Source organism: Drosophila erecta, unplaced genomic scaffold (genome assembly GCF_003286155.1).
Source record: "Drosophila erecta strain 14021-0224.00,06,07 unplaced genomic scaffold, DereRS2 tig00000000-arrow-pilon, whole genome shotgun sequence".
In the NCBI taxonomy this organism is placed as follows: Eukaryota; Metazoa; Arthropoda; class Insecta; order Diptera; family Drosophilidae; genus Drosophila; species Drosophila erecta.
This window is the reverse complement of record NW_020825194.1, coordinates 2,305,593-2,325,106: the sequence shown is the minus strand read 5'-3', so window position 1 is coordinate 2,325,106 and position 19,514 is coordinate 2,305,593. Positions and strand designations below refer to the sequence as shown.

The following is a 19,514-nucleotide window of genomic DNA, read 5'->3' as shown; positions in this document are numbered from 1 at the left end:
GTAGAAATCCTTTGGTGTTCCCCCTTTCACATTAATCCCGCCATTAATCTTGTACTCCCACTTGACAGGTGTTTTCATAACCCGGAATAATTCATAACTTGTAGGAATAAGGCAGCATGGAATTAAGTGAGTTAGGGGTTCGCTCATGCTCCGATGGTTCGGGGAAGTGGGAGTACTTACATCAAGCACACGAAACATAAAAAACGGAGAAAATCAAATGCAATTTTCTCTAAAATGGTTACTGATAAAAAATTGATACGCCGGGCGGGAAAGATGGCTTGTGGGCATAACTCGCATAGACACAGGCACATGTGCATTCAAATACGTTCGCCCGCATTCAGACCTTATTCAGAGCAGCCCCCGGCAGTTGGATTATTCATATTTAAATTCATCTTACACCCTCGACGGAGCTGGGGGTTGCTGGATTTTCGAGAGTGTTTGCCACTCCTGGCGGCTCCGCTTTCCCCCATTCACACTCCGAATATAATATGGATGGAATAGCTGAATAAACAAAGTCGGGGGCGTACTCATTCGAGGATGTTGACAGTCCCTATTTTCGAGCTGCCTGAAAGGAAACCCAATACAACTAGAAACAACTTGGCGATGGAGCAAGTCGCTTTATTCGCAATAACGTTTATATGCAGACATTTATATTTACACGTACACTCACACTCATAGTCATTTGTTTATTCGTTATTCGTTATTTGTGGTTTCTTATTTGTTGCAACTTAAGCAAGCAGCCGTAAGCGTTGAGAATTAAGAGTTAAAAACGATTTTTAGGAACCAATCCGAATATGTACAGTGATTCAAATGGATCAGTAGCCGCCTAACGAGGCCCATGGATGGGAAATCTTACATAGCGCTAACTTCTAGTCTTATCCTGTCCGCAACAACCTTACTCACTGGATGCCCACAAGGAATCGAGTTTCCCTTGGGCAATGCAGATATACCGTGGACTACTGTGATTGGAAACCCAATTAGTGGGCGGATTTGCAGCCCAGCTATATCTGATATGTTCGTGGTGGTCGAGGGCGAGGAGGTATCCTAACTTAGCTTTGGTTTCTTACAGAAAGAATTGAAATTTAGACTAGGGCGAAACAGGAGCCATCCAATCGAAGGACCTTTGTAAAAGTGTAAATTCGAGACCTTAGAGTAGCTTAGAGCCAGGTTTTGTCGTCGGACGAGTCCCGGTCGGAGGTGCCAGGATTGGCCCGCCGATAGTTGTTGTTGTACGGCGAGGAGCAGACGATCTGGGTCTGCATCTCCAGGCTCTCCCTCTCCGGCGGCACCACCTGGATGGCCGGCTGTCAGGAGAGCAGCTGGGTGGTGTTGGCCGTACTGCTGGAACTGGTCACCGCGGTGGCACCACTGGGTGCTGGCCACCGCTGCTGCATTTCCTGCTGGTAGGACAACCGCTTCCTGTGTCCTCCAACTCCGCCTCCGCCGGACGACAGCGACTCCGCCGGCAGACTGTTCCTCAGCGTCGCACTGCGGGCTGTTCCTGTGGATTGGATGTGGAGGCAGTATAATTAGATGCTACCTTATCGACTCATGGATGCACAGGACTCAAACTCACCGCTGTGCGAAATTCGATGCGATTTGGGTGAGGTGGGACAGGTATAAAGTATCGATTTCTGGGTGTCTATCAATGTGAAACTCATTAGCGTGCACTCCTTCTCGTTTCAATTGTCAGTGGTCAAACCTACCATTGCGCTTGATGCGATTGTGATCCGGAGAACCCGAGCAGGAGTACCGGGATGTCAGGTTCTCCCGCCGGCTGAAGGGTTCCGTGCCCACGCGGACAAACAAGCACCAGCGGAAAACCATCTTGAAACCATAGCGGAAGCTGTGATGAAATCAAATGAATGAAATGATTAATAGAAGTACTTGAAATCCATTACCATTTGAATCTTAAACGTGTTGCCCCACTGCCCACCGCCCAGTAATACCATTTATAACTCAATAAACTTCGACTGCCCCAAGGACACTTCGATACCTCGACCCCAACTAGCTTAGCTGCTGTATTTATGGACTTCAATTGTGACAATCCCCGAAAGACATCAAGTTCCTTTATTTATGAGCAGCATTCTCCGTTGGCTGCCACAGTCCATCGCAGCTAGACACCGCTTACTCACATAATCTATGGTGCTACGGGAGTGTTTTTTACGGGCCATCGCGGCAACTTAATATCCCCGTGTTCCCGTTCCCGATGGGTAGTAAATGGAAATAAAGAGCTTCGTTGTCGTTGTCGTTGTCGTCATCATTTGCATATGGGGCGCCATCAATTGTGGGTAGCTGGTTGCGATCCTGGGCGGCGGATCCCACGTGCTGGCCCGTTGGCTTTTATTCCACGTAGTAACCCCATTATCCGGCTCCCTTCCAGGCCAGCGTTTTCCCATCAGTCAGATATCCGCTGACTGAGCGGAATTAATTGCAATCCGCTACGTTTTTCCGGGCACGAACACCGACTGCCAATTTGTATGGCCCTCTATGGTTACAACGCCTTTTGTTTAAGTGCGGCTATATATGCGTACATATATGTACGTTTCAGCACCAACAGGTTTGGGCACAATAATAGTGCCACAATAGCAACATCTCTATAGGTTTTGGCACCTCTTTAAAGGTAACTTTAAGTGCAGCTCCTTGAAGAAACGAGGATGTGAACCCAGCTGTTCAACCGTCTCCCATTCGCCAACTTGCCGCAAATGGATGTCAAGTTGCCTGCTTTTATTTCAGCCGCAGCTGTACGACAGTTTTCCGGAATCATGCTGTCATGTGCTCACAAACTATATTCAAAGTGCGAGGCAGTGGCAGCCACTCACCCAGGGCACACTTCCCCAGTCGTTCCTGCAGTAATGATGACGAGCACATTAATTTCCGGGGGAGCCGGCTAGCCAATCAACCAATCTTGCCGAGTTACCGATGTCTTGAATGCCACTGACTAAGTGCAGTGGCCCTAATGGTGCTAATTCAGCCGCAAATTAGCCAATTTGCTGCGGGTTAGGGCAACCACATGGACAGGAGCATGGAGCCTTAAGCCTGCAGCAAAATAAAGTGGCAATCGAGGCAATCGACTGGGCTACTCACCGCGAATTCATCCAGCAGTATATGATGGGATTGTACATGGAGTTGCTCATGGCCAGCCAGTAGATGGCCAGGTAGAGTTCCTGGATGAAGGGCGCCTCCGTGATGGCCGGGTAGCAGGATGTGATGATAAAGTAGCTGTGGAACGGCAGCCAGCAGATGGCGAATATCAGGACGACCACTATCATCATCTTCACCACCTGTGGAGAGTGGAGAGTGGAGTCATGGTCAGAACGTGTGCAATGTCTTATCACATAGCTAAAAGCCATTAGTCTATTTTTGCGGGCAGCAGGATAATCAAGTGTGATGTCAACTGGAATTTCCCAAGCTGTTTCCTGCTGCTCCTCTTTCAAGCGTTTCAGGCCATGCACTTCTTGCACTTGCTCAGAACTCGGAGCTACATTTCAATATATAATTGCTGTTCAGCGAAACTAACTCAACTGGACTGGTTGTTATAGTTCGGAAACTATAAACCTAACAGGCAAAGTTAATCTGCACATTAAATAACTGAGGGCAGCCGATTTAAACTGCAGTTTGGGAAAATCCTCAGCAATTAAGGTGCAGCTTGAACCACTCGGATAACAAGTGTAGTAAATGCAGCTAAGGCTTAACTTTTATTATTTCACGCTTAAAGGGTTTCGAGTCAGAGGAATTTTACTTAACAATGTGAATTTATTTTTAGTATATTTATTATACAATAAGTGTAAGCCTTTAAAAGGCTTAAAGGCTACCGATCATAAGCTGATGGTCTGCCAACAGCAGGGGCTCATTGCTGGTGACCAGGACCCGTGGACACCCCGGATCCCAGCCAGGACTTACCCGTCGCTTACTCCGCACATTCTCCACCTGGCGGGGCGTGCACTCGCCGATGGTCTTGGAGCCCCAGAGCTCGATGCCCACGCGCGAGTAGGTGACCGTCATGGAGACGATGGGCAGGAAGTAGGTTAGGATGATGATGAGGATGTTGTAGCTAAACGACGGGACACAGAGAGCAGATCAAACACGGTGTTTACAAGCCTTTCAGTTAGTCGGGCAATGCTTTTAAAAGCCCCTATCGCTCCATCGGACATTGTTGCTGGCTTTGGCTATTGTTTTATTTTTATTGAGCAAGTAGCAATTTGGAATGAATCTAAAATTAATGGCCTTGCATGTGGGACACAATGCATAACACTGGGGGCCACAGGACGCGGGACACCCACTGCTACCAAATTGCCATACAAAATGGTTGTAAAAAGCAACACGTTTTACTTGCCCCTCTGCCCGGTTTTCCCTGGATTTTCCGAGCTCCCACAATTCCCCACCCACCCAGTCACCCAGTCAGTCGTTCGTTTTTTACGAGAACTTCTTCAGTTCAGTTTTGCCTCCGAGTGTCCTCTTTTACGAGCCCCTCCCACCGAAATCCCCAGCACCCGTGCGGATCAGGACTCCGATTGTCCTTGCATGTGCAACCGCCAGTCTGATTGACGCTCTGATTTTTGATTTACACCTCCATCTCGATGGCGAGGAAAACAATGGCTTTTCTCTGTGCACAGCACTCAAATTGGATGCTTTTCAGCGATATTCAAGACCTTTGGTTTACATTTCCCAGAACTCCTCAATCATTGCAAGCCTGACTTTTCTAGCAAATTTATATCCTTTATAGAATAGCTTCTCCGGATCCCTGCTAACCAATCCGATTCCGTTCTGTGTAGTTCCCCCAAGGCTTTGCATTGTCCTCTCTAACTGCATTGGTTTGGCTAACAAGGTTCGACAGCTTCGATTTCCATAAATTGCGAGCAGAGGGGGTGGAGGATACTCACATGGACTCCAGCCTGGAGTGATTCGTGGGCCCATCGGGCCACTCCGGGTAGCAGACAGTGCGGCTGCTGAGCCCCTGGACGGGCACCTCCTCCGTGCGGAAGATGATCATCATGGGGCAGGAGATGAGCGTGGAGGCCAGCCAGATGACCGCCGCGATGGCCAGGTTGCACCGCTTGCTCATCCGCGGCTGCAGTGGCCGGATGATGGCCACGTATCTGAAACGAGAGGTGCCGACTTAACGCAATTTCCACCCAGTGCCAGGCAGCCCCTCCAAATGAGTTTCGCCCGGAAGTGAGGTCCTGGCAGCGGCAGCGGCCGCGGCAGCATAAGCTGATTATCGAAATGCACGGGTCGCCACCCGGCGAAAAAAGGACCCCCGAAATGGAATTAAAGGGACAACGCTGGTGCCGAAGCGCGCCACAGCCCGAAAGTAATTTAATCTGAGGAGTTTTGGCCTGCGTGGAGCTCTGTTATTCATCGGATCACGGCAGGCCATTAAAAGTTGCAGTCATTAAGGGAGTTTATACGGGAACCCAATAGCCGGCGAGTGGCATCATGTTGTAGGAGTACACATATGTCGTCCTGCGGGATTCTTCGCGATTGTGGGTCACGACTTTAAACAGATTAGGTTTCCGTGATTAATTTTAATGGCTCCCTCTGTCTAGGGAACATAAATCATGATTTCTTCAAGGCCTTACATTAATTTATGTGGTAACAACAAGCATAATTCATGTGTCGCCTGTTTGCAATTTACTCAATTTATTTGTTCCATCTCCAAAGTATTACTTTGATGGGTTTCGCCTAAGCAGCTGAAACATTATTTATCGGCATACTTTTTATTGTCGAGAAAGTTGTGTAGGCATTGATATTATTTCACTTATAATTTGTACACGCCTTGACTCGACAGTATATTTTAATTTATACGCATCCTACGACTTCAAACAGATAAATCTTCAATACCTATTTATTTATAAACATTTTCAGCACTTATGTTGGGTTTACCACGAAATACCATTCGATGGATGAGATGAATTAAATGGAAAACATATTACAGTTCCTGACCAATTAGCGATGAGCGAGCGAGACATTATTTATAACATTTCAAGTCGTTTTTCGATTACTCTGTTTACCAGACAGAATAATTCGTTTCGACCTCCCGATATTTGAAATATATGAATCATCCGTAAATGCCCAAGTAGGTGGAACATTATTTATGCATGTACTTTGTAGCAAACACGTATTTTGATGGGATTTCGTTTTGATCCTTGTGACGGGCAATCCAATTGTGCACCCATGTTCGCAGCCCTATGAAATCCTATTAAAGCGAATGGGTTATTTGGCCTGTGCTTCTGACCGTGATTGATAAGGGTCCGGATAGGTCGGCATATTGGTAATGCATATGCATATGAATGCCGCTACATATGTACATAATCCCCCAGTCCATGGTCCACTCTCCCTAATCCGTAATCCGTGATCCACTCACCTGTCGATGGAGATGGCCATCAAGGTGAACACCGAGGCGCAGATGCTCAGCATCGCGATGAACTGGGACAACTTGCAGTAGAACTCGCCGAAGGGCCAGTCGCTGTCCAGCATGTAGTAGTAGTTGAAGGTGACGTTCAGGCTGGACACCATGGCGTCCGCGATGGAGAGATTCACTGGGGGGCAGGACCAAGGATTCGGATGCGGCAGCCGGAAAGTACAGTGAAAAGTAAGCATTACCAAATTATGCAAAAGAAAACAGAAATGCCTTTGTACAATTACTCAGCTTCGAGGCCCACTTACCATTTATTTATGCTGTACATTTATAATTGGACCGAAATAAAGTGCACTTTCACCCGCACATTTCTATTGAAATCAACAGGAAGTGAATGGTACGTGTGTACACCTCCGAAGGACACACTTTTATCGTGTTTCATTTGCATGGAGCGATTTACATTCCATAGACGACAAAACATGGGGCCGAGCAAAGAAAGGAAAATGGAAAAGAAAAGTCTGCCTTTGTTTACTTTTCATTATCTGCTGGAGATAAGGCGACGAAGTGGCGGAGCATAAAAAGCATCACGAAACCGAAAAAACAGCACCTACAATAAAACAAATGTCCTTTTGCCGAACATTAGCCCGTGTCCTCATGTTCTTCTAGCCTCCTCCAGGTCCTCCAGGTCCTGCGAATCCTGCGCATCCTGCGAGTCCTGCGACGCCTACAAGACGACACGAGGCGACGTGTCGCATTCTAACAATCGACCTGGCTCCTGGGGCCATTGACTATGAGGCTGCGTCATGGCTATCTGGCCTCCATTATCCTGCGGGCCTGCTCCTGTCAGCCACGTACCCAAATATCGATTCAGGCCCATTTTAATTAATAACCAAATGCTACTTTTAAGCGCTCAGTCTTTCAGCCGGAGATAGCAGGACAATCATTGATGATCTGAGCCGAATTAAATGATTTACCCTACAGAGCTTAAAACAGCACTAAGTATTTGTACTAGCATTGAGAATAAAACACCTCATCTTATTTGTATAGCTCTTAGCCGAACCGAATAAGTGAACAATTTATTTCGTTGGAAGATAATCACAAGTCTTTAAAAAGCCACAGCATTACACATTTAAACCCGACAATTTTGAAGAAACTTAACTTTTTAAAACATGAATTTATCCTACTAACTACAAAAGTGAGTGGACTCCGAGTACAGCGCTGCTCTACCCGACGAACTCAAACAAAAGATGCAAATACGCATTGATAATGAAGCCAAAGAAGATTATCATCCGGTGACTGACTTCCACCAAACCCAAGCCCCCAAAAACCCCGGGCTCAGTTCGTTCCAGATGTCTGTGATGGGAATTTGAAATTTTCGTGGGCCCGAGAATGATTAAAACGTCAGAACTTGTTACTAATAATGATTGCCAATGTGTATTTATAAATGCAAATTCGAAAAGCCCTGCGAGCTCAACGGCGTTTAGTTTACGTAATAATAATAATAATAATCATTACCCAGTCAGGCAATGGAATTTCAGGACAGCATTGTGCCCGTGCCATTGTTGCACGGATACACAGATACATATAAGTATCTGTATCCGTATCTGAAGGAGATCGTCGGAAGAGCTGGATTAGCGTAAGCCCTGAGTAAACGGAATCAATTCCAGGTTCGCCTTATTGCCCCGTCTCAAGTTGCTTTTGTATTTTATTAAAATAACCAGGCATTCAAGTGGTTGTGGTGCAAGCCAGCAAAATGCCGGTAATGTCATTAGGCAGCTAAAGTTTGTCCAAACTTTGGCAAACTCTCGTTGAAAGCACATTTGTATTATTAAAGGTGTGATTAGTGTGCACGAGTTGGATGAGCTGCAGATGCAAATTTAATGCACTCTGAAACGTGACTAAAAGCACATTCAATTAATGAAAGCCGAGCTCGGTCTTCAGCCGGCAAGCTGCCTAACTTGATTTGATGGCCAAAGCTGAGGAAATTAAAATTAATACCATCCTGTCGCCGGTTTGCTCCTCCACTGCATCAAAATTGCCAACGGTGGAGGGGTTGCCAAGTTCATATCTGCGCGGTGCAACAGGGATGCGGATGTGGAATGCAGGCGACGGAGGGCGGAGCAACCAATTCAGCTGCTCCTCAAGTGTCCCATAAATAGGTAATCCGCCCTTTCGTTCCCCGGGCGAAACTTAAGCAAACTCTTGACAAGAGCTCGTCGACCTGACTGGACAAACTGAAGGGGAAAAGTTACTTCCAGCTGCGGGAACTTTTGGAAACTAACTAAAAATCGGTCAGCTTTAATTCGTTATATTATCACATGCTGACAAAGCCGTGAACAGTTTAATGTATTTCATTGTACACTGGCTAACCCAACAAATATTTACCTTACCAACTTAACTCACACGGCCAACACGACGTATGAGCGATTTTTATTGCGTATACGCAACGTTTGCACACACAACTGCAGCCCACTCACCTATGAAGTAGTTGGTTACCGTCCGCATCCGCTTGGTCGTCATCACGATCCAGACAACAATCAGGTTACCGCCCGTCGCCACAATGACCATGCCGCCGAAAAGGATGCTCCAGAGCACCTGACGCCACCACGGGACCACAAATGCAAACGAGCCCGTCTCCATGGACGCCGCCGCATCCTTGGCCGCGTCTTCCACGTCCCCGGCGGCGCTCAGGTCGGGGGATAGGCTGCGGATGTGAATGGGACACATAGGGTTACGATGGGGAATTAGTGACATCGAGATTAAGTGTGTGTTATGTTTCACGGAGTGCCCCGCTCCGCCGTAAACGAGTGCCAAGTGGGTGATGTGCCTATGTAAGCGTGCGAATGGGTGCTTTCAGCTTAAAAGAACATGTGCACTGGGGAAAAACTCAAGGGTTAATCGATTCATTATCAAATGGGATAGCAGTAATAGCGCATGTTAAGTAAACATCTCAGTAGGCAAGTCATGGGATATTTCATCTGAATCGCAACAGAAAAGATGTGTAAAGTGTACCATTGCTTATTATTTCGTTTAATTAAGTACAGCTCGATTTCTCTCTATGTGGCTATATGTGCGACTCCAGGATGTTGTCGCTATTAAGCGTGTGTAATTGTGCGTGCGTTGACAAATCCGTGTTTTTCTGCAGCGCCGTCTGCCACATAAAACATGGGGTTCAGCCCAGCCGGAGGGCAGGGGTCTCCACTCAACTCCAGCTACTCCACTCCACCCACTCCATCCACTCACTCATCGGTGGCTGTCGTCATCTTTTTAATATTTTGTGGGCCTTGGCTTGTTTGCTTAGGCTCGCAACGAGGAGAGTGCTCAAATAGAGGGTCGGCAATCTCGGCCGGAATCCTCTCCATCGGATTTATGAGCCTAGATCTCCCGGCTAGTCCGGAAACTGGAGGACAGGAGGGCAGGAGGGCAGCCATGTCATTTAATATGCACACTGTGTGCGGGAGAAGGCACTAAATTGGCAAGGTGGTCATTAATGCTCTGTTTATTCACTCCTCAGAGCAATTAAAAGATGCCCACATAAGTAATTCTCACTTTACACACCCCATTCACCCTTTTCGCATGACAAACTGCGAGGATTTACATAAAATCCCCTTTGTTCGAGCGCCCATTGCAAAGAGGATTATTGATTTGTTTTTGCGAGGACCTCGACAGGCCTATGACGAGCTGAATGAGAAATGGCTGCCGAGGAAAATGGAAAATAGAAGAGTCAGAATAGCAGATTCCGGATGCCTCGGGCCAAAGAAAATGTCACGACAGAAATTTGTAGGATTTTTGCTATGCCATGGCTTATATTCTGTTGCTATTGATGCAGAGGTTTGACTAGCACAGAAGTACTGCGAAAAATGTTTTTCGGTTCAGGAAGTGTCCCAAAATACTCCAAAATTAATATAATAATGCACAGGGGAAAGCGAGATCTTTAAGAAAAATAAATACTTCCAATTAAATACTTCTAAAAGCGATGGAAAAAATCTATTGAAAAAGTTTCCTTTTGAGCCTCGAAAAAACGGCATTGTTCCATTGTTGTGATTGCTCCTCCCTTAAAAATATATTCCTTTCCAAATAAATACATGTGACCTCGACCAGAAATAGACCATCAAAGCAATTAGCCCAGGTCTCCCATATTAGTCGTTATGGGAATGTGGACAGTTTGGCACATCAATTGTGATTGTCATTGTGCCACTTCAGAGAGATGTGTACAAATATGCTTACGCCCTGATGCACGGCTTCTTTTGTGTCCAAAAATATGCCCGGGTGTGTCCTTCGTCCTGCCAAGTTGTAGCCTTCTTGGCTGCCTCTCTATTTGCACATAAATCGGACCCCAGAAATAGACAACTCGGATGGGAAAAAAGAGCAGCCGGCTACTAAGCCAGGATCGACTGTTGAGCACTGCCTGAAGGAAATCGCTTGCAGAATGGATTTTCGATGCGTCAGACGCAGCCATATTCCCATATCCACATGTCCCAATAATTATCCCAGTTCTACTGCCACTGAAACCCATTTATTGCTGCTGGTAGGGCAGTAAATTTGGGACATGTCTGCAAAAAGTGCCGACGTTTTTTCAGCCGGCAAGAATGGAGTTGAATGCCATAGACCCGCAGCTTTTTTCACTTTTTTGTGTATATACATATGCGGATAAAGTAAGTGTCTCCGCATAAAATGTGTGTTTGCCTCCTCCGCCGTTTTGTGTATTTGAAACGGAAGTGATGAGCGGAAGGGAAGTGCCAGTGAATGACTGAATGCCGGAATGACTGAACGCGGCGTCATTACAGATGCACGTGGGTGTGGGCACAATCGTGGCTAAATCGCGGATAAAACTACGGCGGAGGAGGACTCATCCGGACCCATCAAAAGGCCTCGGATTGTATGGGTTCACCCACTTGGGCGCAGTGGAGTAGGACTAACACTTAAACACTTTTTAATTGGAATCGCTTCGGATGAGTAGTTCCTTTTGGCCAACTATTGCTCGGAAGGGAAAAAGAAAAATGAAAATATGTATAAAACATAGATACAATTAAACCAATGGAGTATAGCGATCAAGTGCATAAAGGTGGCCTAAGAATGGACAAAAGTCCCAGACTCCCATGATTCCAGTGCTCTGTTCGTGATTAATTGAGTTTGTGTCATAATTAGGCAGCGGATCGGGTCCGGGTTCGACTCACGTCTGGCTGTGATTGAAGGAGCTGGTGGACAGGCCGAGGTCCTGGCTGAAGTCCGGCTGGGGCGTGTGGTTGGTGGCCGAGAGCACGCTGCTCATGGCCGAGAAGAGGACGCCCGCGGGGGTGCTCCAGTTGCTCCAGTTGCTCCAGCTGAGGTCGGCGTAGTCATCCGCCTCGAAGTCGCTGCGATTCTCCATGGCTGCTGCTGCTGTTTTCCGCACCCCGGAGTGTTTTCCTTTGTCTTTATCCGGACTGAGGGATTTGCGAGTTAATGTAGCGTATCCCTTTGCCTTCGCTTATTTGCTTTCCATTTGCCAACTGCGCGACCTGAAAAAGGCAAGAAAACGGTGGCAGGACCATCTAATTTCATTTTCGGCATGTTTCGTTTTATTTTTTGTGATCTTTGATGGCCTCATGTTTGTTGGCAACAAAGCTCTTCGATGCTCATTTTCAGTGAAAACTTTACACATTCCTGCTACGTGCCCATGAAGGGATTCATATCGATTTTGATTTCTTCTTGGGTTTGTTTCTCTTTTCGCTACGTGACTCATTTTGGCCCTATCTACCGCTCTGCCCAAGAACTTTTCTGTGCTCTTGATGGTTGCTTTCTAGTTTCTTGAATAATCTGACTTAGGACCGGCTCACAGCAAAGTTCCTAAGTATGTGCCTCTCGATGGGGCCGCGATGTGGTGGCCATTAGTGGATCCGATACCTTGGAAACTTTGCGAGCGCTAAATGCCGGTGATTTGTCCAGCAAACTTTTACTTTCGCATTCGGGCCAATAATACTAATATATGATTCGGAACGCTAATGAATGGCAGTCGGAAGGAAACTAAAGCTGCTTAATTAAAAACATATCAAACTTTATTGTTTTTATTGACCATGACTTTTGAATCCATATCAATTTAGCAAATTTGTTAAATACAATTTCAAGCGGCCATTTAAACTAACTGATATTTACCACTAAACATGAGGAATGACCCTAAAGCTTAAATAACATGTGCCTTGTGCGTTATTATGTGGCCCAAATAGCTGAAAACCAATTGAAAAGCCGAGCAGAGCTATTTCTTTTTATGAGTCCCCGGAGCTGAATGAAGCCAGGTGACATTCGAGTGTCTGATGGCTCGCTTGCAATTGTTTCGGAACGACAGTGAACCCTCCCTTTGACGGCTTTTTTGCCCATTTGGAAATGTAGGAAAAGTGGAGAATCCTTCAATTATGCCTCAGATCTGTCCTTGGCATCTCGAGATAATTGCGACGGCCACTTGAAGTCCGACAAAACGATAATCCGAGTAGCAACTTTTTCGCTCCTTGGAGGGTTTTTATGACTTTGCCAGCCAGCAGGAATGGAAAAAATTCAACTGTGCTTACTTCCAAAAAGTGAAAGGTATGGGCACAAAAATATTTGTGCGCTATTCTTAGCGCATTCGAATTCCAGCGACCACAGAAAGTGAAAGGAATCCGTGTGGCTTGGGTGCGCCGCCTAAAAGTATGCTACAGTATATTTAAAGTCGTGCGCATTCGCTGTGGATATTATGTTGCATGCTTTTAGACTCCTCAAAGCCAGAGTTTTCATCGATTTCTGTGGCATATCTAGTTTCATTACATTATTTAAAGAAAATAGCAAGTTGCAAGTATTTCTTTCTCTCCGGCAGCATTTAATGTGGCGGGAGCGCACTTCATCAGCCCAGTCAATAGCCTGCTCCAGTGCCCCAGGAAACAAAGATGCAGCCCGTTCTCCGGAGTGGATGCATCGAAAGCTATTAAACAAACACCCAGGCGGGCAGAAATCAATTGCCGGCAGGTTGTCTGTCGAGGAATGATTACAAATAATGACTACAAATAGGCAAAACAATAGGCGAAGCATATGCCGCAGGCAAATTTGGTTCTGGTTCTGGTTTGGTCTAGCAACTGGCAACTAGCGACTGGCAACTGAAGTGCAAGTGATGCAGTCTTAATGAAAGGCAAACAATCTTCAAAGGAATGTTCACCATAATTGGCAGATCGCTTCACGCCCCCCGAAACTAATCGTTCGAGCAAATATTTGAAAAATACTTGAAAAAATGCACGGCCAACAGAAAGTTGTCCGTTTGAATAATGTTCCGCAGTCTTTTTGACCGATGGCCGTTGAAATTGCGTTTTCTGCAATAATCAAAAAGCAAAAAATTAGATTCGCCCGCATTCTCGCTGAACTTGAAAAATGGCCAAACTGTCACGTTCCATTGGCCAGCCACCGAAAGTGACGGAAAGTGCTGATACGGCCGAAAGTCTGATGTTGCGTATACGCCGTGTTGTGCCTGCTGGCTTTGGCCCGCTGAGCTGTAAAGTTTCCAGCGAATTTGTCTCGCTGCCTGGCGATTGTTTGCCGCCCTTCCCCGCCAGCTCGCCCTCCATCACATCCAGCCCAGATAGACAACAGTAGCAGGGCCAGCCCACTGGAGGCCCACTAGCTCGGAGTGCCAGTGCTCCAGACGCCGTCGGGTTGCTCAGCACGTCAGGGTAAACACTTAGCACCGGGCACTGCCGAACTCTGGACCACCTCCTTCAAGGCGGGAAGTGCAAATATTCTGCTATGCGAGTACTTTTCAACTTTGGCTTTCAGCTGGCTTGGTGGCTAATCAAGTTTTCAGTGGGAACTGCCAAACTGTTCCATATTGATTATGTGGCAATGCGAAGCGGCCGCTCTGTTAAAATAAAGCGATTCCCCTCGGACCGCCACATTCCACATATTTTGTATTTCGCAGGAGCGAAAGCACATGCAGCGTTCATTACGACCCAGAAAAAAGGTCCGGACTTTCCCACTCCCACTCCCTTGGCAGTTTTCCTTTTTTGTGTTTGACAAGTCAAGTACAGGGTGGCGGGGTAGTCGCCATAGTCGCAGCTCACAACACACAGAAATAAAGGCGAGTTTAGGCGTTGGGTCTTTGTGGGTGGTGGTGGGCGTGGCAGTGGGAGGGGCAGTGTGTGGCTGCAGCGACAGTGCGGCTCAAAGTAGGCAGCGCAGTCCCTTAGGAGTGCACTGGCAGAAAAGTTAGCTAGCCATCGAATATAAATATAAAAATTAACTTAAACTACCTGTTGTAGCTCTCTGATTTCTTAGTTTATTATGCTGAATTTTCTTTGAATTTTGCCTATTCCCTAAACATATATTTTCCATTGTAAACACAATGCTAATGTTCTTTAAATAAAGAATGAGTCGAAGCTGCTGCTTCTGGGCAATAAATCATTTGATATAAATAAGATTATTTCTCTGGACAGACGCGGGTGTGTGTGCCACTACACATGTGTGTCAATAAGAGTGTCCTAGTGCCCTGCCCCTCCCCTCGCGCCCTTTTTCCCCAACCCCCCGCGCGGCACGTCGGCCCACATTCGCAGTACTTTCACTTCCTGCTGCCGGCCTGTACTTTTCTAAAACAATTTATTAAAAAACAAAAATACGAGAAGGGCCAGGCCGAGGCGAAACGTAATAAGCACATTTCTGGGGGTTCCGAGAGTGAAAGTGAACTTGAATTGTAATTACCAACGCCTTTTGCCGGCTTAAACGAGCGTTTTTAATTTCCCCACAAGCACACACTGGCGAAACAATTGGGCACAAAACGAGCATTAAATATATGGCGCTGCAAATTGGCCACATGCGCTGGAGGCGCCTCCTCCGAGCTCCTCCGCCTGCCACCGAATCTCGGCGGGGTGGTAAAATTCATCAAAATGATTGTTTAATGAGCTCCTCGCGATGCCGGGAGCTGAAATTCATTTGCGAGCTGGATTTATCTTTCGCACCTACCGAAAAGCGAAAAGCAGGCAGAAAACAATAGCAAGCGCTGAAATTAAACAATCCCCTTAATATATATAAATAAACCCCCGCGATAAAAGCGCCCAAATACTACATAAACAGAAGCTATATGGAAGATACATATATCCACATGCGTGCCTCGTGTAATTTGGAACGGATCGAATGTGTTGGGGCAGGACAAGTTGCCTACGTGAATTTAATTGTCGAGCAATTCGGCTTTGTTTGCCTCTCAAGTTGTATGGTCAATAACAGATAACGAGCATTGGCAGTATTTACAAATGAGTCAGCTCGAATGCCTCCGCTGGCATTAAAGCCATTAAAGCATTCGGCTGCCCAGCATTGCGGGGAATTAAAGATCCCGGGGTCCTAAGTATTATGTGCCACTTAAGCCATTCTCCTGGCCCATAAGCAAGTGCTGTGGGCCCTTGTGCCACCCACAATACGCATACGCCCCGTTGTACGGCCAATCGCCTTTGTGCCACCATTACCCATTACCAGCAGTGGACATAAACCAGGTGAGCTGGTGAACTGGTGAGTCGGTGAGTGGGCTCTGTGGGTATTTCAACGTCTTATCTTATCAGCCGGAGTCTATCAGTGTGCCCTGCATAACAATCCGAGCAAAAATAAATAAATAAGAAGAGAAAATAGCCGGGTGCTGCAGTTCCGCCCAAATGTCTGAGACTCTGGAGCTCTGAATCTCTGAATCTCTGGAGCTGCGGACTCGGACTACAATGAGTTCAGTACCCCAGCACCCACTTAGTCAATTTATTGCAATTATGTGTAAATTGAGGAACAAAGCGGAGACAGAAGTGTAGAAAGGCCACCTCGGCACACTCCCCACTCGATGCCCAGCCCTATGTCCACCACCCACACCAGCCCCACCACTCCCATTTCAATCATCTGCCATTCGGTGTATATGCTTTGTCGGATCTGTTTGGCGTGGAATGGTGGGGACCAGTGGCGAAGTCGAGGGGCATCTGAGTACATTTCTGTTTTGATTTGTATTGAATGACTTCTCAGCTGGAGCTCCTAACATTTACTTATTCAAAATTGATAGATTTATTTCGTCGCCGGAAATATCAACCAGTGCTCGAATTCATTTGCGAAATATGGAATTCTGTATTCGCATAAGATATTTGATAAATAAAATATTTGACAAATAAAATATTTGACAAAGGCCGAAATGCCAAATTGAAGTTAAGCTTCTCAAAATCATAAATGAAAACCTGTCAATTCCTATTTGCATATTGTTATGTGCAACATTTCACATAAGACAGACAAAGTTGTTCAATGCCAATAAATTAGACAATTGTGCTGTGCGTGGATACATGTGGTGGATGTGCGAACAATACCATTGAATTAACCCATTTATCTAAAGGCCATAACTGTGGAACACATGTCCTGGCCAGGACAAGGACACTGCATAACTCGATGGGGCTGCATAAAAGAAGAACGAGCTGAACTGAGCACCGCTAAAATATGCACATGATTCACGGACTTGTTTAGGACCAGCACTGCCTTCATTTAAATTCATACGGGGCGGAGATGGTGAGCTGGTGTCCAGCTGGAAGCTGAACGCTGGAAGCTGAATGCCGGGGAAGAAAGCCGAAGTTACACACGTCTCCGGCGCCAAAGGACCTGCTCTGCTGCCCTCCAGCTTCACGTCCTTCTCGCCTCCAGCAGTGCCCCACCTCCGATGTCCGATGTCCACTGTCCAGTGTCCAAAGTCCCAAGTCCAGTGTCCAGTGTGGCCGGGAAACGACGTCAGCAGTGGGCGGATGCGCATCGGTTTCAATTTAATTAAATGTTTTGATGCATGACAGCGCTGTGGACCAGCACTGGACATAAGGCACCCTCACTCACTTATTACTTATTCGTATTCGTATTCGCATTCGCATTCGCATTCGCTTAAAGATAGCCGTCCGTTCACGCCTGCCTGGATCCTTAAAGGCCGCCTTTTGGGCCAGCTAATGGCCCCGAATCCTTGGATCCTCGCATCTCCTGCTCCTCCGAAAGCAATTCGCGCTGAAAGGATTTCGGTTTGCTCAGCTGACCGGCGGCAAAGCCTTTGTGCGGATGCGAATGGACGCATCCATTTGGCCGCCAAACAGCCATTTATCCGCATCCAAAGACCTCCGACCACAACCCCATCCTAAATGCCTGTGACCGCAGGACTTTGCCTCCTTGCTAATCATAGTTGACATTAAATATTTAGGAGCGGCAAAAGTTTGGCCAGTCCCTGATTGAGTTAGATGATGTCTGGGCCCTCGGAGGAGCAATTAAGTGTGCTGTTTGGCCAGCGGATTCACTTCGATTCCGAACGGAAACTGGATGTGGACACATCGAGTGAATTAATTTTCGCCAATTAAAGTGGCAATTATGTCGTGAGGTCACAGGCGAAATACCTCCGAGGTAATGTTGCCTTGATTTGATTGATGATTCGCATTTGCATTTCCGATTGATTGCAGGTGGAAGTCATTTGACCATAAGTGCTTGATTAAATTCAATTAATTAACTGCTTGTGCACTCAATCTTAACTTTGAACAAACTGATTCACTGATTCACTATCATTTATGTTTGGTTTTCTCATAAGAGTACCAGTAAGCCAGTAAGTTTGCCAGACCTATTTCAAATTATTTTATTTTAAGACCTTTTACGTTCCCCTTAAAATTAAATGGCTTAAAAACCCCAGCGCTGAAATGCCTTCGACCCCAAAACAAATACATCTAAAACACTTTGCTTATTTGCATTATAAACATGAGAGATGAGCACATGGGCAAATAGCCAGGGGATAGGCCAATGCGCACGGCTTTTATTTTATTTTATTTTATGGCACAGGATGTGCGGCATTGGTACATTATTTAAAAAGATTTTTTCCATTCGTGGGCTTAAAAAGCACAAAACGCAATCGAATTAATTGCCATTCCGGGAGATTTGCTTTTCCGGGGCGATTTCCGAAATCTGAGATCATCAGAGGACCATTTGATTGGGGAAAGTCAATTGGGCGTGATGGTTTTTGGTTATCGCTTAACTATTTCTCAGTTCACTGGAGTCGTGGACTCGATGCTCAAATTGAGTGGAAAATCGGAATGAATGCCCTATGTTACATTTGATCTTTCGCATTGAGTTAGTCGCTTGATTAGGCGGTCAAAGTAATTACTTAACGGGCTAAAGTTTCCACAACAGCCAAAAGTGATCCACAAATGGCAGTTTTGTAATTACTTTCACCACGCGAATTTCCATAAACTTGTAAACCAATTTCGGTTTCGTCTACGCGTAAACTTGGCAATTAAGCCCACCTTCCGAAAACAATGTTTTTGTAATATGGAAAAACAATAATGAGTGGAAAACAAAACACTTTGGGCAGTGGGAGACCGCTTACCAGGAACTATGCTTTTTTCACTTGGCCAACGCGGCGTATGAGCAATGTCAGCCAAAACAAAGAAATTGTATTTAAAAATAAATTGCGCTGCTTGCCGTTGCGCTGCTCTGCGGTTTTGGCTGTTTATGTTTATTAGTTTTAATCAAAACACCAATTTGTATATTCAATTTAACGACTAGTTTATCGTTTTTGCGTGTTTTCTCGCTAACAAATCGAATTTGATTTTCAATCCACTGCCCGAATTCAATTACGATACGGATCGACTGCCGGCGGCATTTCAGCCAGTTCTAAGCTGATTTTCCAGCATTTTTTCCAACACTTCTTCGCCAGCTTCAGCTTCTGCTATCACCTAGTCACGCAGCGAACCGAGAATCCGGACAATCGACAAGTCCAAAAAATCCGGACCCGTCGCTTTTTCAGTTCGAACCGTACGCGCGCGAGTCTGCCGTTGAACTGAACGGAAAGCGAAAAGCGGAAAACTGAATGCCAGCCGGAATTTTCTGAGGCTGTGCGCGCTGATACGGCGGTGCTATAATAAGGGCCACGAAAAGTGGGAGGCTTTTTTAGGGCGGAGGGGTTCCTGTGGACCTTGGGGACTCCAGCCGCTTGTTGCACATGCTGGGATGCTGCTCTGGGGACTGCAGCTCACATAACCCCTTTGCGTTGAGGGGCATTCCCAGTGAGTTTCCCAGTGAAATGAGCAGCATTTCCATTTGAAAACCGTTGAAATGTGCGACCGAATCGAAAGGAAACCCGCCCAAATTCACCAGTGTTGCCGAGTTTTCCTTTCCACGCCTGCGCCCTACT

The 19,514-nt window shown here is 46.3% G+C and overlaps 1 protein-coding gene across 2 annotated transcripts; it reads right to left on the bottom strand.

Moving 5' to 3' along the window:
• Positions 1–602: 602 nt before the first annotated feature.
• On the bottom strand, positions 603–19,158 carry LOC6554119 (tachykinin-like peptides receptor 99D). Of its 2 annotated transcripts, XM_001981238.3 has the most exons (10): positions 18,708–19,158; positions 11,539–11,862; positions 8,839–9,065; positions 6,368–6,542; positions 4,884–5,099; positions 3,904–4,054; positions 3,088–3,284; positions 1,707–1,846; positions 1,577–1,642; positions 603–1,501 (listed from the first exon to the last, which is right to left on the bottom strand). In XM_001981238.3, exons 2-10 carry the CDS (start codon positions 11,730–11,732, stop codon positions 1,308–1,310), a joined length of 1,560 nt encoding a protein of 519 aa, XP_001981274.3. In that variant the 5' UTR covers positions 11,733–11,862; positions 18,708–19,158; the 3' UTR covers positions 603–1,307. The 2 variants fall into 2 exon arrangements, with proteins under 2 accessions (XP_001981274.3, XP_026837175.1); XM_026981374.1 differs by lacking the exon at positions 18,708–19,158 and having other exon boundaries at positions 1,308–1,495; positions 11,539–11,732.
• Between the last annotated feature and the right edge of the window lie 356 nt (positions 19,159–19,514).